We start from the raw sequence: 26,700 nt of genomic DNA, 5'->3' as shown, positions 1-26,700 counted from the left end.
AATAACTGGTGCCTCTGGAAAGCTCTAAGGAAATTAACTTCTCTGAATCTTGGAAATGTGTTAAAAGATGAGACACAATGAATCTGTTTAATCCTTTGGGATGCCAACATTGTTTTGGATGAGATGGAACAAATGGCAGATCCCTGGAGGGCAGCAGAGTTTAGAAACTGGTTATCATGAACGAACAGGCAAACTAAAGGCAATTCCCACCTCACATTCATTGCCACTTTGAAACCTAAAATCCCCAAATCCTCTAAAAAATGCAAACAATAAGAAAGGCTGCTATTCCTACTAAAATCTATCCAAACCAGGGGTTGCAAAACAAGCTAAAACAAAGCTTGGAGTATTTAAAAGCTCTTTGGAAGAAACTCACCCTTTTCTCCATTTCTAAGAGTGATCTGTCAGCAAATCTTTCTTGTCTCTGAAACACAAAATTGATGAAGACATTGACATGTGCTTTGACATAACACAGAACTGATGAAAAAAATCAATTAGACATTTTAATATTCTGTCTGAAGTATGTAATCAAAACCATTTTAAAGTATGTTCAGGGAAGTAACACTGAAATAAAGAATAAGCTGGATTTATCATGCACTTCTTTTGTGACCATCCCTGTTATTTAATCACTACACAGCCTTTGGCTAACAGGAAAAAACACAGTATTTCTATCTAAAAGCATTACAAAACTGGCATCTTTTAAATGTTCTTCACTAACATTTGCAGGGTATGCATCAAAGACAATTAAGTACACGTAAATTGTGATAAATGTGATCTGACAATATGAAACATTCTACAGCAAGAGCAGACAAATTTAGACAAATCTAACTCCAGTATATGTGTCTTGTAAAACTGTATGCAGCACTGTTATCTGACAGCAGTTATTGGTAACAGGAATGCATTATTTCCTCTTCATTTCCAAAATAAAGCTACCTAACCAGCCAGGAAGAACTGGCAGGTTATGCCAATTTGCCATCAGTCCCACTTGTCAGTTTAAATATGAGCTTGACAGTGTAGAAAATGTTTACTCCTACCCTGCAAAAAAGCTGCATGCAGATACATGCTGGCAAGAATCACTACTACTTAAGTAGGCAGGAAGCAGTCTCACATGTTTTGTTCACAGTTGAAGACCAGAATCCTGCACTCCTTTCTGTTTAGAAAGAGAAATTGTCCATTCCCATCTTTGGATAAAAACCAAAGCTGATGCCTAGTGAAGAGCAGCCCATAGGCTGGGGTTTGTCCCTTCAATTTTGTTATGTCTGGTTTATTATCTACATTGTTGGTTAAGTACATGCTTTTTTGTTTTCTACAAACCTGAGTGGTCTTCTCCAACTGTAGCTTAAGATCTGTAAGTTCCATGTTGGTGTCATGTAACTGTGCTTTCAGCTTTTCATTTTCAGCTAGAATCTGTTCATAAAGCTAAGAGAAAATATTTGTTAAAAAATCAGATAATGGTGAGATTAGCCAAAAAACTTCAGAAGTATGACTGAAGCACATGTAAAATTAAAAATACATTAACAGTCTAAGAAGTAAAATAATGAAGTTTAAAATCAGCAAGCATGGTAAGGAACTGTTACTAAATATTTCTAGAAACAAACAGCTTTGTATAGGGAGCACACAACTTACCTTACACATAATTAAGCCATCTTTTTTTCTTCTGACTCCACAGATTACCCCACCACAGTAAACTTTTCAACAAACTCCTCCTCTATTTTAAAACAAGATCTAAACATATTTTTACCTCATATCTATGTAAGCTGGCAAACACTTAATAAAGTCTTCACATATACACACATCAGTTTTAATAATACCTTATGATAAATACTATCATATTATTTTTTAAAATTTGACTGTATCTCAGCTCTTCTGATTTCTCCCTTGCCTTGAAAAGTACAAAAGCCAGAAGCTGCTTCATAATGTATATTTTTCCCCACTGTAGTGGTTGCTGTGCTTCTCCATTCCGCTAAGTTACTTCAGGCAGCATTTTGAATGCAATGTGAGACTACTTTCACACAATTTAAGAAAAGCAGTAATGAAATCCTATTTTTGCACCAAACTTATTGAATCAAATACCTTCTTAAAATCAGGGCTATCATCTTTTTCTAGTCTACTGCAGTATGGTTTTCGATCTTCAAGGTAACTCTGTGACCCTGATCGCCCCTGCGCTGAATCGTAGCGATCACCTGCAGACATGCTGAGCGATCCCGAATCATATCTGTAAAAGAAAAGTTCTGGTTTTTCTTTGCCTTTGCAGCCAAACTGAGACCCCTGACTTTATCAAATGTTTTAAGTTTGCTGCTACCCAGCTGTAAACAACCAAATGCAATTAGGTATTTTTGTTAGACTACCACTTCCTAATTTGATGCAAATTTCATTTTTACATTCTCCAGTACTTCAAGATTCTGGATGAAAATGTTTTCAAATTGCTCAGTCTGCAGAGTAATGCATGCAGAGAAATATTTTAAATGTAATTAAATTATTTAATGCAAGCAAATATTTACATGTCTTAAAATACTTTAAAACTGGCTTAGATAGCTTAATTCTTCTTTATTTATAAAGAACATTTTTAAAAAAGTATATTAGTTTAATATTAGTCCTTTAAAAAACACTGTATGAATGGCCTAGATGAATTTTAAGTTTTGTTACAGCAGCCAGGATTTCAAAACTATGTGTTGTGAATTCTAGTATTTCAACAGAAACAGCTGATGAAACAAATCTTTAGCAGTCTTTATCCTAATAACTCAATAAAACCCTGTATTAATAAAGTTAAGAGCAATTTCACACTGTTCACTCTTCACTAATCATGTGTTAGAGCAGTTTTATATAACAGATTTTCACCAATCAAAACATAATAAAATATTAAAATCACAGCCTTTGAAAGCTCAATCCAACCACTGGATTAAAGCTGAATTTGTACATAAACAACTTGAAATGACAGAAAGTGTAACAATTCTAATTTGTTTAAATTGCACATACCTTGAAAGGCTCTCACTCTGAGGTGGGGAGAGGTAAAAAGAGAGAAAAAGAATGGATTGGTGAATAATTTGATTAAAATATATAACAATCTGTGAACAAACACAACTAATCAGGTCAAATGTGCATGCTATCTACCAGTATGTATTATCTGAACTGTGTCAAGCTTCAATTTTGTTATGTCTGGAAAAGAAAATAAATATGTGCTAGAATGCACTTGACAAAATATGATTTACAAGGACGTTAACACTCTAAAAGTCTGGAGTGTCCTAAACAGTGGAGTTATTTCAGCACTTGGTGCATTCTGGGTTTGCTTCCTGGTTATCAAAGGCTTCAGAACAGTGTTCCTCAAAGTCACTGTTCCTTCTTTCTCTTCTTTAACATCAGCTACAATGTTTTGAAAATAAGGACTTCAGCCCAAAACAATATATTAAGATACAGGATCGCTGTTTCAACACAGTGTGACTGGAAACAAGTTACTACACCAACAACATAAGGAAGTACTTATTAGACTTAATTACAGTAAATTTTGTCCCTGTGGATTCACCTGGAATGAATGAACGAATTAATGAAAGCAATATAAAAAAATAACTCCTTTTAGTTGTCAAGCAAAACTTAATTAAAAGTAATGACTTAAGAGTGAGGGAGTGTCCTCTGAGTATTACATCAGTCATACAAACCTTTTGCCCCTCTGAGTGGTCATTACAAATTCATTTTTTTTCCAATTATTATTCTAATCTTAAGTGAAGACATTTCAGTCAAGAAACTCTACTGACATATCATCACCTGGATGTCCTCCAATGTTATTCTCCTAGCAGTGGCTGAAACCTTCCCCACAGGTGGTTTTCTAGGGGGGCTGATGGGCCTTGCTTGGTTTCCTTTTATAGAAGGAAACTGTATTTTTTCAATGTACATAGGTAAACAGGCACATTCTCCACAATACACTCAATTTCCCCTTTGACATCTTGAAGTGTATTTACTGCACAGAGGATATCAAAGCTATCAGATGCTATATACAGATGCTATAGCCTAACCACTTCTAACAAAACACTATTTTCTGTCAAGACCATAATAATGCTGAGAATTAAGAGATTTTGTAGAAAACTGGGCAAACTGTTCTGGTGTTTCACCATAAAATCATTTGTGTTGGAAAACACTTCCAAGATCACTGAGTCCAACCTTTGACTGAACACCACCATGACCATAAAGCTGTCCTGTCCAGTTGTTTCTTGAATGTTTCCAGTGATGGTGACTCCGCAGCCTCTCTGGGCAGCCTGTTCCAATGCTTAACTGCCCTTTTCAGCGAGAAAATTCTTCCTCGTGTCCAACCTGAACCTCCCTGGCTCAGCTTGAAGCCGTTTCCTTTTGTCCAGTCCCTGTTAGCAGGGAGAAGAGACCAAGCCCCACCTGGCTACAGCCTCCTTTCAGGGAGGTGGAGAGAGGTCTCTCCTGAGCCTCCTTTTCTCCAGGCTAAACAACCCCAGCTCCCTCAGCCACTCCTCACAGGACTTGTGCTCCAGACCCTTCCCCAGCCTTGTTGCCCTTCTCTGGGCATTCTCCAGCACCTCAACGTCCTTCTTGCAGTGAAGGGCCCAGAACCAGACACAGGACTCAAGGTGTGGCCTCACCAGTGCCAAGTACAGGGACACAATCCCTGCCCTGCTCCTGCTGGCCACACCATTGCTGATCCAGGCCAGGATGCCATTGGCCTTCTCGGCCATCTGGGCACAGCTGGCTCATGTTCAGCCACTGTCACCAGCATTCCCAGCTGCTTTATCCCTTGGGCAGTTCCCAGCCACTGTCCCCAGCCTGCAGCACTGCATGGGGTTGTTGGGACCAAGTGTAGGACCCAGTACTTGGCCTTATTGAACCTCATCCAGTTGGCCTTGGCCTACTGATCCAGCCTGTCCAGAGCCCTCTGCAGAGCCTTTGTGTCCTCCAGCAGATCAACACTCCTGCCAAACTTGTGTTATCTGCAAACTGAGTGAGGGTGTCCTAGATCCCCTCAGCCAGGTCATATGGGAAAGTATTGAACAGGACTGGCCCCAACACTGAACTCTCCAGAATTCCACTCATGATCACGTGCCAGCTGGACGGAATTCCATTCACCACCACTCTCTTGCCCTAGGCACATAGCAAAAAGTGCACATGTCCAAGAACTCTTGGTCAGTCAATTGTATACTTCACCAGTCCAGCCCAACACATTCACCCTTTCAATAATATTCATGATTTTGGGACTGATTTAGCAGTATTTCACTGTAATGTTTTTAATTCTATCAGAAGCACCACACAGAATGCTCTACCAAAATTAATGTCTACAGAAAAGAATGTGAAGTAATTACAGACCTTAGGATAATGATATGTACCACTGGAAGGGAAGGAAACAGGACTATGTAGTTATGTTAATGTGGCACAGAAATAAAAAGGACAGCAAACCAAAATGGCATAGAATGAGTCTCTTAACTAAAATATTTAACAGATGTGTAATGGAAGCTTTTACCAAAAAAAAGAAAGAAATATCACTTGAGGTTTATTCCTAAGTAATGAATATGATTCTGTAGTGTGCTACTCCAGGGTTCAGGTCAAAAGAAATACATTCTTCTTATAGTTCAGCTTATATAACTAATCCCTTTCAACACCTCTTCATCCCACTGCCAAATACCTTTCTGTTTTCAAGAACTTTTCCCATCAAATCAAGCCTATTATATAGATTTCCACTGACTTTTTATCAAGACCAATAATACTTGTTTAGGATATCTAGAAAACCATTTTGTTCACTGAAGAAATTACATACATTGAGCTCCTCAATTTTCTGTGTTTCCTTAAATTAACTTTGCATATTATTTTTTAATTATAATAATGACAGCACTGGGATTAATTTTCTAAGCTTTTAATTTGTGTGTGTATGTAATTTGCCATAATTTATCTGAAAATAACAATGTAGGTGAAATAAAAATTTTGCTGGGCAGAAACTGAATGCTTGCTCCAGTAACCTGCTGCATCATGTCCCTGACCTGTGTGTCAAAAATCGAATCTCCATTTTCTGGATGCTACTTCTACACAATCAGAATGGAAGTCAAAATGGTCACTTATGGCCACTGTTGATATGTAAATTAAACTGTAACAAAAATTTTACAACAAAATGTATCTCTTAAAAGGTAATGAATAAATTCTCTTTCTTAAATTACCTGAGTTTCTTTCTTATTTGTTCCTTCTTCTGAATCAGATTGGTGATCCTGTTCATTTTCATCACTCTGGTCAAAGAGGTAGGAGAGGAAAAATAATTAAAACTGTTGAAAACTTAGTAAAATTTTAATGCATTCTACACTTTGAATATGAAAATATAAGAGCAGAAGAATACTCCACAAAGAATATACAGGATATATGAAGAAAATTCTCAAACAGGTACATGTTTTCAGTACTAGAAGGAGATGAAACAATTTTGCATTTGACACATGAAAATCTGGCTTTTACATTACATATGGATCCCGTGACAAAGAAAAGGGAAAAGGAATAGTCAGAAACATCAAATATAACCTTTCTAATCTGACAGCAGTTCTTCAAGTTGTTAAATACATAATTACTTGCAATGTGCCAAATCAAGAATCTCATTTTTACATCTTTGGTACACATACAACAGAAAAGATTTGTTCAGTAATTTATTTCTTTTCCTTAGATTGTGATTAATTCCTATTAAGTTATGGTTACTACAGTGTTCTATAATTCTGGTTAGCAGTATCAAATGAAAAAACTTAATTTTGATTTTGCTCCTGAAAGCATCAAACCAAAACCGAAGAATATTTAAATTTTTTCTAGAGCAGTGAGTTACATATTGAATTACTCTAAACAATTCTCTATTTTAAGGGTACACTATACACATTTCATTTTGTTACAAGTGAAGTTTACTTACATCCTGAGTCCAATATGAAACTCCTGTAGATCGTCGTTTTTCTCTTGGTCTCCGTCTTTCCCTTATAGACTTAGGCTGTGACTTATCTTCTTCCTTTTCTTCTTCTTTTTTGCCCCCTTCTGTTAAGAACAACTTTCTCATTCACTGAATTATAACACAACCTAATTTTCTAAAATACTTCTTCTCAGTCTTTAAAATGCCCACACTAAATTCTTTTTACCTGAAATAAATTCACTGAAGAGCTTCTTACCACATACAGGGTTTGCTGTAACATACACTCCCCAAAACACATAGCTCTAAAATACTGTAAATACTAATTTCCCATCAATAACCTAAACAGAATGTCTTAATGTAACAGTAATACAACACAACTTGGATTTACAATTCAGTTTTCAAAACTGTCATATAATAATTGAAGCATCTGTATCAGCAGATGTATAGAAGTACACAAAAAGAGAAAGGTAACCCTTTACCATTCTTCCTCAAACAAGCTTTTTTTTCCCCATACATCAAGGATGCAGTATCTAAAAAACCCCAGCTTTTACCAATCCTTCTTAGATGCCTCCTTTTCACCACAGTCCCCTCCATTTTTGCTGTAAGGAAGAATAAATTGGGACCTCCTAGATTAGATTATTACTGTATTACAGATATCCTTCTTTAAAACTAACATAATGGCAATTGAAAATAGATGTAACAACTCAGGATGGTGTTTGCTGCCCTATGTGTTCACAAGCAACTTGTGGAAAAAACCCCATTAAAAAAACCTGCCCAAACCAAAGTTCTTTGCTTATTATCATGCAGTTTGTTCAGCCTGATGTTCTTTTATTAAATAAAGAAATCACAGAATTGAGTCCAGATAGAAGAATCACTAATCATTAATAACTATCATCACTAGTCTCCAGAGGTAAATAAACACTTTAGAGTGAAGCAAAAATTAAATAGGAAAGAAGGGAAATATATCTGTGGTGAACATACACCTTTCCATATGTAATAAACTAGGATTTTACCTCTGGGATTTCAAATGATAGTGTATTTCTCCTTCAAATGTCATAACTTGAAAAAAAACAGAACCTCTGGTAGCTAATATTTACCAAATGAAAATATTTTCCATAGAAAAATCTAGCATGAGTTTCCTAGAGTAAGCATGCATTACAAAAGAATCATAATCCAAGTTTCAGTTCATTTTAGGACAAAGGGAAAAAAATCAGAAAGTATATCCAGCCCCAGTAACTATGGCAATACTGCTATATAGTTCGTGGAGATTTTGTCAGTGGATCATTTTATCTGACCCTCTGTAGAACAAAATGATCAATTTCAATCACTAAACCCCACTGAAGTTACTGATCAATAACTTGAATTAAAGTATTTCTCTCAAGTCAACAGTGTCAAGTCCAAGAACAGGAGATCACACTGTTAACAGGCTCCTCATTTGACAGGCAAAGAATCAGGCACATCTCTCAAAATTATATCAGGGGACTCACATTTGAAATGAAGGCAAAATCTCTGTGACATCAGAGAACATTTTGTGATCTCTGTATCATGCATCTAATCCTCAGTTTAAGATTACATAAACCAGTTAAAGCATACAGAAGTATGGTTACATTTGAACCGCAAAGGGAAACATCCCCTTTCCTTTTCCAGCTGCTGGTACAACCCTGAGAGGTCCTTAAAGAAATAAAGCATCATTTCAGTCCTTCAGTGTGGAAGGACTGAAACAAACCCCTAGTTATTTAGCAATTATTTAATAAAGTAAAATTCCTTCTTAATACCTGAAAGTATTTAGGCCCTGAAATATAGCATTTTATTACAGGGACTGTGTTAAAGTAGAAATTACAGCATTATGTGGGTATTTATGGGAGTATATTTGAAATTTCTGTGACCCAACAGAATGGAAAAAAATCACATGGCCACGAAACACCACCAAATACAGAAAATCTTTTTTCCTCTCTGAAAGTTTTGAAACTTCTTACAGAAGATTTGAGCAAGGTACATTCCCAGTGGTCTTACGTATCTCACCGCATTCTGACATACCTATAGGAATGTAAATTGTCCTTTGTCAACAAAATAACAAAAACTCCTTCCTAACAGTACTCCTACCTCTCTCACTTTCCTTTGTTCCACTCCGAGAATAGGCAGAAGTTATACCTATAAGGCTGTTTGGTCTGTTTAGCTGACTTGAACTGGATAAAGAGCTAGTGGACGTAGAGAGCGAAGAGGTGGATGATGAGGAAGTCGAAGTTGAACTTGGTCTGTAGCGATGATACGGCTATTCAACAGAAAAATGTCAGAATTAATTTACCAAGATTAACAAATACAAACCACGGGATATGAAAACATTTAACCATATAAATTATTCTTACAGTACTATCAAAATTAATATAATATTGTTGGAGTAAAGATTCATATAATTTCTATACCTAAAGAGACTCATCATGAAAATACCTCTTCAGCAGTTCGGGAGTATCTTTGTTTATAGTCATCATCTTTAGTTTCAGATTCTTTCTTTTCTTCTTGTTTTTCTTTGTCTTGCTTTTCTTTCTCCTCCTTTTCTTTTTCTTCATTTTCCTGCTCTCTGGTTCGTGAGGGACGACTTCTTCCTATAGTTTTTTCAGCTTCTTGAAGATCTGTCAGTGTTACGCCCTGTAAAAACAGCAGTCAGGAAACACCATTCAAATGTAACGTTAACATAATGGAGATGATCACATTACATAAATATTTTAAAGAAAATATTCAACTTAAGAAAATTAAATCTATCTATTAAGAAATAAATTTTACCTACATATTCTACCTATAAGCTTTCCTCTTGAATCTTGGAATCAAACATCCCTCTGATACGTGGCAAGTGTTTGCTGTAATGCAATCTACCACAGACTCTCCAGCAAGCCAATTTTTAGCTGAACTAGTAGAGATTGCATAGAAGATCCTATAGAAATAATTTAAGAATCCAATAGATGCTTTTAATATGATCAAGAGCATAGTAAATATTTCTGAAAGAACCCTAAAAATATAATACTCATATTTTCAGAAAGGTTAATACTTTACAAATTAATTTCTTCCAACTGGATTTTTAGGTCAGCAACACTAAAAAGTCTCTTGTTATTTTTAGGCTATAAACTAGTTTCGAAATAAGTTTAGAAAGCGAACAATTTTATGAAGACAGTTTTTTTCTACTGTACTTTTCAGCTGATGCCTTACTGAGACATTGCTCAAAACACTTTGTAATCTACTCTTCAAAGCCAACTTTGCATCTTATGAGTTACGAATTGCTTTGAGTGTTGATAAAGTTTAATCCAGTAATTCCTGGTAGCTTCTTCACTGTAAGGATTCAGCAATAGTTAGCCTGTAGCCTGACCATCATTCAGGGCTCTGAATTAGTACTACAAAGTAAAAATATGTCCTATACAATGAAGTTGTATCAAGCAGTACAGATCTCTCATTTGGAAAGCTAACCAGAAGTATATGAGGGGTTTAAAACTGCAAAGATTAGAAAGCAACATCAGTAAGCAATGTAGCTATGGACTCAGCCTAAAAACAGGAAAAAGGAAAATGGCTACAGTACTTTGTGCTGTTTTATCCAGGGACTGTTTGCTGATAATTCTCAGTTTGCTGGCAGACAGCGGTTGGCAATTAATCCACTGCCCAAAGAGCATTCAAGTACCATTAGAGATACCCTATTTTGCTCCTGCCACATTGCTCCCTGTGACAGGACTCTGCTAGTTGCTGATACATAAGGATAAAAACTGGGAAGAAATTCCAAATATATCAGTATGTAAACTCAGAGAGAGAAATGCTGCAAGGAGATATGCAGTTAGATACTAGATTATTAGCACATAATAAAAACCTCTCTTTTAGTATGTTTCCTTCTCCAGAGAAATAAGACTAAAAGTATTTTTTAATGTTATGAATCTTATTAGCTATCCATGTTGATCAACTCAATCATATTATCTACAATAGCTCCTGCACAGAAAAAAAAGGTTAGAAATGGATGCAAATGCAGTATCCTATGCCTGTTTCTGAAGAATGATGTTATGGGTATGTTTTCAAACATGTAGAAGCTTTACTAATACTATACCTGTGTAGATCTTCTAGACTGTCTTGCTTGCCTGGATCTAGCTTTTCTTTGGGACTCGGACTCTTCATCCCGTACTGGAGTGAGGTATGATCTAAAGAGTTAATTACAAACAAAATTGGCACATGATAATTTCTGCACAAATTTATTAAATGGTCAACCCCCCCCCAACAATGCAGACTGAAAACAAAGGCAGTCATAAGAAAATATTTAACTATATGGGATAGATTACATTTTAGACATTTCATTCACATCATACTGGATCTATTTATTCATCAAGACAGTAGCTTTAGAACTCAATTAAATAACACACTTTTCCTACTTAATTTAGATTTCTTTTTACCATTTTCTACAAATTTAACTTCAGCTCATTTGGTATATCACTGGTCTACTAACACAGGGGTAGAAGAGCTCAGAGATTCAGCCAGTTAGACATTTATATAATCAAATATGTGTATGTATTACCTTTTAACATAACTTATAAGGTTTCAGAAAAAGCCAAATCTACTGTTAATGCAGAAAATCTAATTGTATCATCCATTTCACTAGAAATTAAGAATCCCTGAGGAGGTGGTTACCATACTTTCACATTAATCATCCACGCTTTGAGTAATCCAAATCCCTTTGAAAAAAATGAGCTTAAAAATAAATCCTCATGAAACCCACAGCAGTCCTGCAGAATAAGCAGATAAGTGTAATCAAAGATAAAAGGCTACTAGGGTAGATACAAAGTCTGGATTCTTTTTAAGAAATTCTCTAATCCAGATAACAAGTAAAAATCCAACAGGAAATAGATACATGCACAAAGGCATAAATTTGTATATATGTAAACCCATAATTAAAGAACTTAAAATATTTTAATGCATTTGTTGATTTTCTATGGCAGAATACTCTGGGAAGCTGCTATAATTTCACACAGCTTTTAAATCCTTAAATTGGCTAAAATTAGAAAAAAAGTGAAAAAAAAAATTTGAAAAAAGCGAAATCAAAAGGTTGCCTAAAGGCTGTTTAAAACCTCTCTGAGGCGTCTTTAGATCAGATTCTATAATATTTTCTGATTGTCTCTCTTTATATATAATTAGTTAAGAATAGTTAAGAGTCACTGGATAAAGTTTCAATAATTTGCTAGTGATTATGCCATCAGTTATTAACACCTAAGTAATTTATGTATGGAAAGAGCAGTTTGCTCACCTAATAATATATTTAGTAGCCTTAAGCACATACTAAAAAGAGTTCTGAAACAATCATAAGATTTAAAAAACTTCATATACACAGACCTATGGATTACAACCTATGCTCTACCCCATTAAAATACTTACAACTTACTGCTATACTTAAAAATGTTGAAACAAATTCCATCTTATGGTGCATCTTAAAAAATCTACACTATGTAAATTTGATTTTCTTATTGGGTCTCTTGCAAGCAGCATTTTTGATTGACCTTCTACTTCCCCAAAACTCTAGGCCATTAGGCTGCTTTAGTTAACCTGACCTGAACCACCACCTACCTAGGAGGGCTTGACTGCAGAGCAGGTATCATCTTTAGGGCTTAAAATTGCTACAAAACTGTTTTCCATAACTTTCTTTTTACTAACTGCTGTACCTGCACCTACCTTCCAACAAATCTGAAATACTTTAAACTGCACTGAGAAAAAATGAAAAGTCTCAGCTTTTCAGGTGCACATTGCAGCTACAGTCAAGAGTAGAAAGTGCTCTTCCCTAGCATCCCTTGCATGTGTCACACACAGCTACCTACGCTGCATTATTCACGATACAAAGACTTAGAGAGTCAAGTTTGTCATTTCCTTCCCTGATTCTCTAAACCAATCCTAAAAGTCAAATGAAGAATATAGCTTCTTCAGCTGTTCCAAAAGAATGCACCATTATGTGCTTCATCAATAAAGTACTTTATTCCTCACTTTCAACTATCTTTGAAATAAGTCTTGCAAACATACTTTCTAAATATACAATTTCAGTCAATACACACATTAACTGACTTCATTACTTAATATATAGCATGTAATATTTAATATAGATTTATTTTTTCATGTGCATAGAAACATATGTAGATACACACACAAATGTATCTATCTGTATATATACAGATAGATATGCCTGTGCTCATATTTAGAGCACAACATTCTCAAATGCATGCAGCAATTATTCCAATTTTGATTTCTAAGATTCATGGATATACTAATATGCCATCAAGAATGCATCTGCAACAGTATATTACACAATCAGCCCAGTCAGAGAAAACCACAGCATTTCAGGCCAACTATCTAAAAAAAGGTATCTAAAACATATGTACTATATGCACATTACTACACATACACCGGTTAGAGCAAATGAGACAGCAAAAGCCTAATTCTAATTTTCCTTGCCTTTTTAGCTATGTAAGATAGATATAGCTATCTATCTAGATATAAGACTGAAAGAGCATTTGAATTCTAGAATTTGAACTACTCTGAATTACTCTCAAGAAAATACACATTTTGTTGATTATGCTTTTAATTTGTTGGGTTCGGTTCAAATTTCACTATGGAAAATGCAGGTTCTGACTACTGTAGCTATTGAAATTGATTGTTAGCACATGTGGACCCTTCCTGAATCACGGTGGGGAATAATAAAAACATAATCCACTTATCATAGAAGATTTTTCATCTCAGTTTTGGGTAGGAAGGCAGACTACAGAAAACAGACTACCCTAATTAGGCCTCTATAAGTAATCTTTAAATGCTGCTGCCTTAAGTGAACCAAAAGAATACAATTTTCTCCTGTAATAAAGAACAGCTTCATTACCTCCTTGAACGTACAGAGATACACATATCTGGCACTGATACAGAAAGTACATTTTGAACCTACTACAGGAGCAACACACAAATCTGAACTTGCAGCAGGAGGGCTAAAGGATAAACATTTATAAGTACCCAGAAAAAGAAGAACAAAGGAAAGCTAACATGAATTACCAGTCTTTTGAAATCTTATTTTTGCTTCCATAAATAGAAGGAAACAACTCTTTATGGAAACAAATACGCACCAATCTTAAGTCATCCTTCATAGAACTGTAAACAGAAAAACCCACCATATTCTTAAAATAAGATTTACATCAGCTTCTTACTCATTCTTCATACTGAATATCTCTTAAAGCATTGCATTTAAAATTGCATGACTATCTTTCAAGTAGAAGAGACCCTAAATCATGCAATGAAATAAACAGAATGTGTTTGGTTTAATACTCTCTTCTCAATAATGTCAAGCATACAAAATGATTGAAAAACCACTATGCTGTGACTTATTAGCATACTGCCAATTGCACACTACCTCAGTCTGCAGCATGTAATTGTAGCAATTAATTAATTAATTGATAATTTAATTATTTTTAATTTGGTGTTTTTACAGAGTTGCATTACTGGTACTTCTAAGAGGACTCATTTAATCTGTTAAGATAAATAAAATCTGAAAATACCATATACCATATGAGTAACCAAGGCCAGTCAAAAACATACAATATCACAGTTTAAATTTCATTAATGGTCTCTATTAGTACTAAGCTCTTAGATAAACTGAGGTACCAGTTGTTTCAATGCACAGCAAGAAAACAACATTGCTTTACACCCCATACTGTTCAAATCTGTGGTAACCAACACATTCCTTTAAATAATAAATAAAAAGTATAACTTTTGGGTAAGAGCAACATTACTCTTAGGACCTTTACACACCTCCGTCTCTCCCTGACCTCTGATGTTGAGGACACAGTGCCAGAAGTAGCTGTAGTCATGGCTGTAGTAGTGGCTGCAGCATTTACAACTGATGGTGCAACAGGAACGGTCACTGCTGTAGGAACACTGTCCTTTTCTTTCTCAGTACTATCCTCAGCCCACAAACGATTTGAGGTACTACAGCATAACAAGTAGCAACACAAAAAAAGAGAAAAGGAAACAGCTAAACAATGAAAGCACTTTACTAAACAACTAATAACATGTAAAATGAGGGATGGATTTTTTTTAAGAAACAAAGTGAGAAAGGTCTCTACTATGAAAGCTCAGCTTGAGCTATTAAATTGAATAAATTAAAAATTACCAGTTCAAAATAATGGATTTTTTATTCTCCAGACCCTTCTAACATTTGATTTATTCTTTTATACCAACATGGCTTTCATGCTACAGTAGAAAGCCATTCACAATTTTTGAGCCAAATTGAATAAAATCAGAACAAATTTAACAGTAAAGTGAAAAAATCCAGAGCCCCAGGATGTACTAAACAAGAACGCATGCACATACATAAGCACACAGTAGACCTGACAAAAAAAACGAACAAAATGTGCTGGTGCCATTACCTGCTTTGTACACCTGCTGAAGTAGAACCCGTTGTACTCTTCGTAGTAGTGTTTGTGCTGGCAGACAGCGTTTTCTGAGGACCAGCAGAAGAGGTAACTGTTGATGCAGTACTTGGAACATTAGAACTTATCAAATCATCTTGTCTTCTACCAAAGGAGCCACTGAAGGAGAGACATGTACAATGATGGCATTTATTACTGATATTTACTCATTAAAATATCATCAAGCAATCTACTAAACTTCTGCCCATGTATTCTGTGCCTCAGTTAAGTCTTGGAAACTTCTGGTGCAAAAGAAGCTTTTTTCCAGTTTTTCCTTGGCTAGGACTTTTAATTTATGATTTTGGAGGGCAGCAGAGGTGTCCCTTAGTCCCAACCATTTCTTCACCAAAAAGGCTAAAGAATGGAATCTCACTCATTTATATAAGAATGTCTTGATCAGATCTACTAAAGCATTCATATAGGGCCCCCAATGTCCCATTTTTAAACTGCTGTTTCACCCACACTGAATACCTCAGAAAATGCAGAACCTTACTGCACAGCTTGTCAGGAAAGAAAATGTCATCAATATCACTCCTCTTATAATTTGAAAGCAATTAAATATACTGCCCCATTTAAAAAAAAATCTTCAATCATTCCCAGGAAGAATAACCTCCCACTCAGGTTTTTCCCTTGCTCTTCAAGCTATAAAGCAGACCCAATGGTTTACAAGAAATTAATATGCATTATGCTGTATGAGACAGCCTGGTTACTGATAACATCAATGTCAAGACTCAATGCTAAGTATGTACCGTGTACATCAGCAGCAGGTACCAATATGCAGCTTAGTTATTCGACTCTTTTCCTTGATCTATTCATTTTAGCTATTTATTGCCCCACTAATTACAATGAAGAATTTGACTCACATAACTACACTGAAACTACACAATGCAGCAAAGTTAATCATGTAGTATATGTGCAGCATATGATTCCTCCTAAGAAAATTCTGCAAGTTAGGAACCAGCATACCTGAGAACTATTCTCGTATTTTCATAATTTACTTTGCATTCAAGTGAATTTTAGGTATTCTATGATGCTGATAGTCAACATAGGTATGGCTATAATTTACAATTAAGGACAGCAGTCCAATACCTCCAACACTATCATGCCATAACCAGAATTCAACAGACAGTGTTTTCCCCCTTTTCATATAGCAAGCAGAATTATACCTATTGCAACATTTTGAAAAATTGTCTTTGACTACTGAACTAATCTGTAAAGTGTCAAATGAACCCCAAACTGAAATAAACCACAGGAAAAAGCAAGCATCTAACTTTAATTATATAGATTAAAATCAGCACAAGCACTCCATCAGCATACAACTGCATGTTTAAAACCAGCACAACCATTGCAATATGCACTTTGCAATTATAATAAACATGGCAATATGTCACCATTCAGTTTTAAACTGTCCTTACAAAATGATTCAGTGCTTGTTAACTTTTAAGCCTATTTTGATTAAAAAAAAAGAGAAAAATCCCACACCTTTTTTGATAACTTGTGTTTAATGATGCAGGACCTTCATTCAAATTGTTTTTCTTGACATCTTCCTCCCATTTTCTCCTGGTGTAGGAACTGCCACCACGTATTGAACTAGCAGATGAATCCCTGTAAAAGAGATTTTAGTTTAGCAAACTCACATTAAAGAAGGCTGTTCTTGGATGTGAGTTGAACAGGAACGTTGAATTAAAATCCTGGATAACACACTTAAAATAAACATAACTGAATAAGGAATAAAATTGCTTTTATGGACAATCGTTTTCAAGCCTGTGTGAAAAAATACTACATTCATAGTAACACAATTAGAAATATAAGAAGAAAGTAGCATCATAAGAAAACTGCTAAAGAGGACCTAATCAACATTAAATCAATTGTTGCTTTTTATCTGTGGTCATTGCTAGCTTTGTTTTTCTCCAAAAAGGAACAAGATGTATTTCTGTTTGCTCCTGAGATTATCCAGTGCAATAGGGGAAATCTACTTGGCTTTTTTTTGATGGCATTTTTCATTCTTTGATGTTATAAGAAGTTTAAAAGCTGGCAAGCCTTTAGAACTCATGATACTCTAAGACCAGCCTAAGTAGGCCTGCAGTAGCCATTCCTGAGGGGTCTGACATGTATCACTAGCTGACATGACTTCAGTCATAAGGAATTTCCAGGCTGTTGTTGCGGTTTATAGCAGCAAGGAATGACCTTGCAAAAAGCTACTTAGAAAAACTATCCCAAAAACTGACATACAAAAACTGAATTTCTAACAAAAATACCAGCCCAAAATTTGAAGTTCAGACAATAGGAAGAATAAAACATGTCTTTCACAAAATTATATATAAGGCAATCAGGTGTAGGAGGCAAAATAAAACAAAACTTTGAAAAGATGTATTCTATGTTCAGATACCCTTGGCCATCATAATGTACCTCTTTTTGCATGATAATGTATGTTAGCACTTCTGCAGTTGCAAACAGTTGGTTTTCTGCATAACCTATACAGTCAGACAATGCTATAAATTAGCAGAGTTTTAAAACATCAAAGTTTGTCAGTCACTCTAAAATCTTATTTAATTTCATATTAAATGATATATAACTTCATAGTCACCTGTTTTCTTTTTCATCAATGTCAGAGGTACTGGCCAGCCGTCTTGGTATTGTAGGTGCAACATATGCAAGTCGAGTTCCTTTTCCATCTTTCTCCTGAAAGACATTAGTTTTTTTGTTAATTGTTACTATTATTGATTATCTTGTCTGGAAAAGGATCATTATGCCAACTCTGACCATGTTTACTGTAGTCTGATCATACAAATGAGTTTAAAGCTTTAGTTAAATATCATAAAAGACTACAACAAGAAAATGAAACTGCCAATGTTTCCATTCTAGTAATGCCAATGACTTTTTTTTTCTACTTTGCTGCAGTACACTTCCATCAGTGATTCCTGAAAGCAACTGGTTCAGTATTTTTATATAGCACAGTACATTACTATTCTTAATCTTTAAATCATATAAACATTTGTATTTAAAACAGAAGCACAAGTTTTATTTTGTTCAGGTACCGGAACAACACTTGGTTTAGCATATCCATGTTTAGTTACAGAACCAATTTTTGAAAATAAAAAATCACTACAAAATGAAATTTAATACAAAAGAGACTTCTTTCATTTGTAAGATTCTTTTAGCATAATTCTGCAAGTGATGCAAGTGCTATCAAATCTCCCATGTCCCCGAATTGCAAAAATGACTACTAGCTTTGCAAGTCCTAAAAAGGAATAAATGCCAGACCTATGTACCAGGTCACCAGACATTGAAGGAGCATATTACACTTTGAGAGATACTATAAAGAAGCTCTGTAATTTAACTTTTTGGAATTTTAGTAAAGAACAGATGTGTACTACAATCTTACTTCTATAATATATCATTAACATCTATACTAAGAAAGGTATAAGAAGTCCTCAAAATGTTGTTTTATCCTGAAAATTATTACCTTTTCTTTGTTGTCCAGCGAAGAGGAAAGTTTAGGACTTGATGCAGAACGCATAACACCTGCAGAGTCCTTTTCTTTCTGAGCTTCTTTGGAAGCAGTAATCTCTGCAAGTGCACCATAACTACCTGTTTTTCTAAGACCCAACCTCCATGAAGCAGGAGATTCATCTTTCCTCTCTTCATCTTTGGGAGAAACCTTGGTTGTAGATGTTGGAAACTATAAAACACATGACAATGAATTTACATTATTAATTTATGTTATCTGTGGTAATTCAGGCTCCTTGCAAAGATTCGAGAACAAAACTGTTTTTAATAATCACAAGTGCTGAACTTGTAGGGAAGTTGTAGTGAGAGGCAACCTATGCACTTTTCTCTTGAATTAGTCAATGGGATGAGAAACATAAGACCGGTCAAGGAATACCACTCTTACAAAAGTTAGCTTACAAAAACTCACACTTTGTAATACACGCTGTGAACTTGGGATAAAAACTTAGAAACATGCAAATCTGGTATTAACATTTCGATTAAATATGTTATTTTGCAACCTGTACATAAACCTGTGCACGCAAGAACCTCACCATAGATTTTTCACCCTTACTGGGCACAAGAACAATGCCAGTTTTGCGCAAGCCCTGCCTCCATGATGCAGGATCTACTGACTCCACGACAGGCATGATAGGAGGAATGAAATCATACTAAAGCCAATTCAGACAAGACAAAGATGAAGATTGAAAGGAAGGAAAAGAGAAACCAAAAGTTGTTTTAACACCATATAGCTTGTTCCTAGGTTTATAGTAAGTAACTCTTCATTATAACACAAAAATACCAAAAAAGCAGTAAGAGACTTAAAACCATAGTAACAGATAACAACTAAATGTAACACAGCATGTTTACTTCATTCAGAGACAGAATTACAGCTTGCATAGAAAAGAACAACAAAGCCTGTGACCTTACAAGGTCTGTGGCCTAAATCTTCACACTGTTGAGAGTACTGGAAGATTCACACTAACATATCCCTCATCTTCTTACCATGTATCATTCGTATCCCTGAATCACATCCCACATGCCAATAGCTAGCATGGCTATCCTCCCAGACTTGCCTTACCTTCAGTACCTGCAGTCACAGAGCAGCAGACTGAAGGAAACCTGACTTTAGCTTAGTATACTGCATCTGCACCTCTTAGTTTGGCCATCTGTGATGTAAAAGCAGAACTGCAGCTACAGCAGATCAGATGGTGCAGACCCAAAAAGGCAGGTGCAAGATCACACAGAGTGCTGCTTTACCTTCACTGGTAAAAACAGTTTAAAGCATTTTTGTTTATCGACAGGAGCTGTAACTGCTCCTTTAGATCACATGTACCTGCTATGTTACAAGATAATATTTTTGATATAAAGTGCATTTATTTTATAGCTACAGAAGGCCCTGAGCTTTCCTAGTAATAGGAAGATAAGTGCAGTTTATTGTTAGCATGTACCTTTTACCTAGAAGACCAAAATATAAACCATTAATTTCTGCATAACAGAATCAGAAGTGTATTGATGATTTATAAAAGCTTGTAATTTAGCTTAAAATCAAGCTTATTTCCTCTCTTATGAAAATACTCCCCCATAGCATTCAATCACATACCTGCACCTAAAGTATACTTTGTAAAATGAACCACTATTAGATTCTACTGGGAATATGGAAGTATAACCCCAGTAAGCTCCCAGGAGCAAAATACAATTCAGAGTAGTATGTCCTAGTAGTATGTCTTTTCCTTCCACTGTGGCTGCAGTATATCATGGTTACCACTTCTCCTGAACATGCATTTCAGATGCACTAGTACAGGGCTACACTTTGATGATGATGTGTACAGGAAAGTTGTAAGGAATGACAAATGAAGATGTACTGGCTTACTACCCAGCTTGCTCCGATATTCTAAAAGTTGGACTTCTGACTATGCTTTCTTATCTACTGTAATTTTTTTACCCAAGATACCTATCTTCCCCTAACCAAGTAAAACTAAAGTTCATCCAAATTAACTTTTCCTGTAAAGTTACAAGCTGTAAAAGCTTCCAGCAAGCAATATGGCTTTGCTAGGTGTGGCTTTGAGCTATGCATTGAATAAATCATGTGTCCCTGTTACCTAGCTCTTCCACAAGGTCCTAACCATATTAAAACAAGGATGAGACCCACACAATTTTCTACTTCTTATTTCAGGTATAATTTTCAACTTCTCTGCCAAAGTACTAGCTGAATACTCCAAAAGTCACATGGTCATGCCTGCCTCCCTTGAATTAAGTGCATCAGAAATACAGGTACTGAGAAACACAAGAACTGTAGGTTCTAGAAATTCTGGAGGAGTTTGACATTGAAAAGACTTTCAAAAGATGAAGTTTAGTTTCAGAAAATACAAGAACTCTACTCACTATGCAACAGCATTTTCTTTTTCAGAATGATTTTACATTCAGCTATTTAATAGCTCTGTATTTTAGGTCCCTGTGCAGAATTGAAGTCATTCAAAATTAAAAAAAAATTAACAGCATCTGGGGAAGAACATAAAGTATTTTAGGAATCTGTGCATACTTTTCTCAATTCACCGGTCAATCAAATCAACTATTTACACTAGAATCAAAAATATATACTTACACAGAAAAAAGAAAGAGAAAATCATAGGATTACAATATAATAAAAAATAAAAAGGTATTTTCTTTTACCTTCTTAACAGGGGATGTAGGTGCCCCTTGGCCACCAGCTACTGAGGGTGCCGTCGCAGCGACTGATGCTGATTGTGTACTTGTGGTATTTGCATTATTAGCTGCCAAGGTTTTGGTCTTATCTGCAAAATATTGACAAGATTTAATCTTTATTCTTCATTCACAATTTCATCACCTTTACAACACCTAACTGAATTTTCATCCAAGAAATTTCACAGTTAACTTTATGACCAGCATTTTATTATTTATTCCTCAGTGTTTTCTCCCTCACTCCTACTTTACATCTTAGCTAGGTCCACCTTGTTTTCCTAAACAGTTGAGCACACAGCATGGAACAATGTTTTTGTATTCACCAAGTGTTACCAGTCAGAGATGCAGAGACAGAGGTACAGAATCATTCAGGTTCAAAGTGACTCAGGAGATCACCTAACTCACCCTTCTGCTCAAAGAGAGGGTCAATACTGCCTATGAATCAGGTTGCTAAAGGCTTTGATGAGTCACATCTTTGAAACCTCTGGAGACAGAGATTTCAGTCTCCCCACACAGCCTGTATTTCAGTATCTGGCTAATGACCATAAAAACTGAAACAGTGGGAGATCTGTTAGCATCTCATCTGATCTCATTAATGCATATAAGTATCTCAAAGGCAGGTGTCAAGGATGGTGCCAGACTCTTCTTGGTGCTGTCCAGTGACAGGACAAGGAGCAATAGCCATAAACTAAAATACACGGAGTTCCACCTCAACATGAGGAAGAACACTGAGGGTGGAAGAGTTCTGAAAGACGCTGTCCAGGGAGGCTGTGGAATCTCCCTCTCTGGAGACATTCAAAACCCACCTGGCTGCTTTTGTGTGTAACCTGCTCTAGGGTCACCCTGCCTTGGCAGGGAAAGTTGGACTTGATTTCCAGAGCTCCCTTCCTACCCTGACTATCCTTTGATTCTGTGACTCTGTAACAGTTAATTAAGCACAGAAGGCAGGGGCCAATTTAAAACGAAACCTTTATTCTCTGCTAATTATGCATGTTTGAGTTCAAAGAAATAATTAACTGTACAGAGAAGCACATCAGGAATTCTGGTCACCAGAATGACCTGAGACAGGGACTTGCCTTCCAGAGCACCAATTTACCATTTGCTTCATTCCTTCTTTGTCCCTTGCTTTTCTTACCCACATTTCACTGTCTATCTACCTAGTCTCTTCCGCTTTCTCCAAATTCCTTCCTATGCCCATGGTTCATAAACCTTAACCCTTCTTACACAAACTCACAGAAAATGTCATGATTGAGATACAACAACTGCTGTCACTGCTTTTGCTTGAGCTTCATAATGTTACACCTCACTTCTGTTTCGTGTATTTGAACTGCACTTTCTTCATGCTTGGATGTTGCCTCCTATTTGTTAGTGCAGCATGAAGCAACATGGGGGTTCAATCCCCAATGGTTTTGGCCTACTAGAGACACATCTTTCCATCTATGTGACCCATACAGCCTGGGAGCAATTTATTTAGAAAGTATACAAGGTTTTCATGCAGTGTTCTTACAACTAACATTTAAATTCAATAAAGTACTGATATACAATTACAAGTTGTGTAATTCACAGTATTGGTGTTACACACTCGTTTTAGTTATGGACATAGTTGAACAGATGTTTTGAATGTTAGTTAAGCAGTAAACAAATACAAATATAAATAGCTTACATGACCAACAGCCCTATATGGAAAGTTCTTTTTAAACACAAGTGAAAAAAATGGGTGGTAAAATTCTAGGTTATAAAAAGCTGAACAAGGCAATGTGGACTGACAGTATGATTCGAGATGATACACAGGCAGATCTGATAGAAATTTGTAAATAATACATCTTTAAAATACACAAAAATGATTCCTTAAATTTTAGCTTTCAGTTTTCCAGGCTCTGTACTGCAGCAGTACATAACTCTGAACTTCACATACAGTGTTAGCACCTTCTCCTCACAGTTTAGTTAGACAAAACAATCCCTTTCCAGCCCGAGACCCAAGAACACCGTTGCAGCTTCAGGCCCAAAAGTTATAAACAGTGAATTGAGAAGAGCAATCTGGGTGAATGGGACTTCATAACCTGAAGCTGTAATTGGACATTTAACCCTAATATGTAAATGGACCAAAAGTTATAAAAGTCTAAAAACTCGTGATCCGTTGTCCATCTTGGGTGTAGCCTTGGCCAGGCTCTTGTACTGCCCAAGGTTCATCCTTTGAAGGCCTTTTAATAAATACCTACTTTATTCCTTTAACTCTGTCTAGCCTCTGTTCTAGGTGGCCTCTCAAGGCATCAGAAAAAGTTATCAGGAGTGAAAGCATGGAAGGAAAAAATGGATTTTTCACAACTGTATTCTGAAATTATTAATAGAGCAGCAAGAGCACAGTTGTATGCATGACTAAGCTGATATGGACTAATTAAAAAAAAATTAGAGTACATCAAAAAGAGTAAGTTACAAAACCTGAACTTATGAAAATTTTATTTTTTATCTTGTTTCCCTGTCCTTTGCAATAAGCTACTTTCATATTCATGTTTTCCTTCTTGGTCTTACAGACAGAAGTGTATTTATATTTAAACTATATTCTCACATAACCAATGAAACAAAAACACAGGAAAACCTTTTAATTATCCCAAAAGATTTGAAATCACCATTTCTACAACTTTAGAATACAGAACACTAATATTAAAATATGTTAAAATATTCCACAACCAGAATGCTCCTTATAATAATAATATTTTTCACTTGAAAAATCTTTCACTACCTTAAGCTGAATAATGGTAAAAAAAAGGGAAAGTAAAATCTTGGAACTTAAGAGATGTAGCTCTACAGGGAAAAGCTTCAAGTGTATCTTGCCAAATAAAGTATGAAAAAGCCTTGTTGATATTAAAACCCCTGAAGTTTACATAAATTAATTCTTGTGTCACAGTCAAATTTTCCTGGCACGAACTACTGGCAATGAAGAGAACACAGTTACCAGACTCATAAAGTCCAGCAGACATTACAGTCAGCTCAGTGACAGAGAAATTACTACATGTTATATATTATAAGTAGTTTGAGTTTAGCAAAGCTCAGTAAATAATGGATGCAAGTACACTAAGGTAAAAAAGTAATTACAAAGCCTGCCAGACATTTTTTTTCAGCTTAATATTGAAATGCTGGATTATTTCAAACTACAAAAAAAAAAAAAAAACCAAAAAAACAAAAAAAAAAAACCACAACAGAAAGTTTGGTTTCACAAGTTATTTTTACTTCTATCTACATTAAATGCTTATGATAAATTGGCTAGCTCTGAAATACACTATTAATCTTGCCTTTTCAGGTGTAGAAATTAGAATGTATTAAAATAAAAACTGACAGCTCACCAAACCCGGTTATTTTTAAAAGTTAATGTATAAAATATTAACAGGCTGTTTCTAATGACATCCATGTCTATGTAAGGTACTGCTGCATTGCAATTCTAATATTCTTTATTAGGATTAAACATATAGCTTTAAACACTTATTGTCAGACACTTGTTTTCTGGTTTGAAAGGGAAATACACATTTTGCTCTTTAATTAGTACTTACTGCTCTGATAATTGTTCAAGAAAAAAACAACCCACTAATTCTATTTCTTAGGAGAAAAATACAAATGCAAAACTTTTCAAAAGAACATTCCTCTTTAAGTTATATATGAATTAACAGTCAACATTAAAATAATACATTTAAAAGTTTATCTCAGAACACACTGAAAATATATGCACTACTACTTTATGAATACCTGAGCCAGATTAAGTAGTAATTACTTCAAGATGGTAAGAACAAATGAGAATGTTTGCACTTCTTCTGATTCAATCACTGCACCAGTTCCACAAGCAAATACTGCTAAGAATTCTTCCTCTCTAATTTGACCTTCTAACTTTTTCAATGTTTCTGACATGCTACTTCAGGCTTGTATTGTTTTATCTATCTAATTAACAGCATCTATTTGTTAAGCAGCCAATCAAGTAAGCTGGCTAATAGCTTTAACCTAAGTAGCTACCAGTGCAGACATCCATTGGATACATCTGTTATGACTCAACTTTAGACATATACAAACTTACTTTCAAATAACTGGAAACTTAGTGAAACACAGAAGAATAAGAGAAATCTAAGATACTTAACTTTGTATCATGTCGATATTAAACAAGTAAATTTATAAAGTAAATATTTAAAGAAATGCAATGCTCCAAATAACATACCTGTTTCTGCTTCAGATTCTGAGTCATCATCCTCTTCCTCTTCACTAGAACAACTGGATTCATCCTTCTTTCCTTCTTCTTCTTCATCTGCTTTCTCTTGCTCCAGAGACTCTATACTAGATGCATTCTTTTCTTGCTCCATAATCAGCGTCTCCTTACTGAGTTTGTAAAGAAAAGTATTTACTAAGTACTGAAAAATTTACTAAAGCCTGTTAAGTAGGACTTTGTGACAGTTGTAAAGTCATCTTTTTTAAAGACTTCATAATTTTTTTTTATTTTTACTTACTTTTTAAATGTTTTCTGTGTCTGATTATTATCCAAGTTGGCTGTGGATTCAATTAGGGGAGATTTCTTTTCACGTTTTTCACTATGAAGCTTCAAAACAGAAAATGATGCAGTTTAATTGTTAGAATGGCATCAGTGTGACAAAATAACAAATGGAGGGGAATTTCTAATTACTACAAACACTAGAATGTGTAAAAATTTCAAAAAGTATGAATGTTCAAAGCTATAAAAATCTTAAAAACTGTTATTCCAAGTAAGATGCTTATTGTTGATACCTTGGATCATCAAATGCCCACTGGACAAGGCAAGTTGCAGATTGCCTTTTTTCTTCCAAGGCTTTTTTGGTCACCATAGGTGACAAGTAAAGGCATAAAAGACCTTTTGAGATGACTGTGGCATCACCTGAATTGAAGCACTGAATTTAAAACTTTAGTTTTAATTTTTATCCTGCCCTGAGGTGGATACCATAATCATATGTATATTAAAATGCAACATACATACACACACATATGCACAAGGCCTACCAGATTCTGCTTCTTTTGTAACTCTTCTAAATATCCTAGAATATCTTCATCTGCCACATCAAATGCTGTCTGGCCCTGGAGAAAGGGAAGAAGTAAAACACCATAATTGTACAACAGACTTTAAATGTAGGGGACTACGATGTCTTCTCATCACATGATGATGCAGGTTAA

General features: G+C 35.4%; 1 protein-coding gene across 4 annotated transcripts in view; it reads right to left on the bottom strand.

The window, feature by feature from the left end:
• Positions 1 to 26,700, bottom strand: part of PPP1R12A (protein phosphatase 1 regulatory subunit 12A) — a 113,034-nt gene that overhangs the window by 12,676 nt on the left and 73,658 nt on the right. The window contains exons 6-23 of one of the 4 annotated variants that reach the window (XM_058804530.1): positions 26,530 to 26,604; positions 26,007 to 26,095; positions 25,721 to 25,878; positions 21,493 to 21,614; positions 18,797 to 19,012; positions 17,918 to 18,012; positions 16,813 to 16,935; positions 15,289 to 15,450; positions 14,672 to 14,848; positions 10,953 to 11,043; positions 9,323 to 9,520; positions 8,978 to 9,146; positions 6,881 to 6,999; positions 6,159 to 6,224; positions 2,974 to 2,990; positions 2,071 to 2,212; positions 1,312 to 1,416; positions 374 to 421 (exon numbers count right to left, since the gene is read on the bottom strand). In XM_058804530.1, coding sequence (XP_058660513.1) covers positions 374 to 421; positions 1,312 to 1,416; positions 2,071 to 2,212; positions 2,974 to 2,990; positions 6,159 to 6,224; positions 6,881 to 6,999; positions 8,978 to 9,146; positions 9,323 to 9,520; positions 10,953 to 11,043; positions 14,672 to 14,848; positions 15,289 to 15,450; positions 16,813 to 16,935; positions 17,918 to 18,012; positions 18,797 to 19,012; positions 21,493 to 21,614; positions 25,721 to 25,878; positions 26,007 to 26,095; positions 26,530 to 26,604 — 2,172 coding nt within the window. Of the gene's footprint in view, positions 1 to 373; positions 422 to 1,311; positions 1,417 to 2,070; positions 2,213 to 2,973; positions 2,991 to 6,134; positions 6,225 to 6,880; positions 7,000 to 8,977; positions 9,147 to 9,322; positions 9,521 to 10,952; positions 11,044 to 14,671; positions 14,849 to 15,288; positions 15,451 to 16,812; positions 16,936 to 17,917; positions 18,013 to 18,796; positions 19,013 to 21,492; positions 21,615 to 25,720; positions 25,879 to 26,006; positions 26,096 to 26,529; positions 26,605 to 26,700 lie in introns of those variants that run through there. The other 3 variants (XM_058804528.1, XM_058804527.1, XM_058804529.1) reach the window with 3 other exon arrangements.

This window comes from Ammospiza caudacuta, chromosome 5, assembly GCF_027887145.1.
Source record: "Ammospiza caudacuta isolate bAmmCau1 chromosome 5, bAmmCau1.pri, whole genome shotgun sequence".
Taxonomy (NCBI): Eukaryota; Metazoa; Chordata; class Aves; order Passeriformes; family Passerellidae; genus Ammospiza; species Ammospiza caudacuta.
The sequence above is the reverse complement of the archived record's forward strand: the minus strand, read 5'-3'. Positions and strand labels throughout refer to the sequence as shown.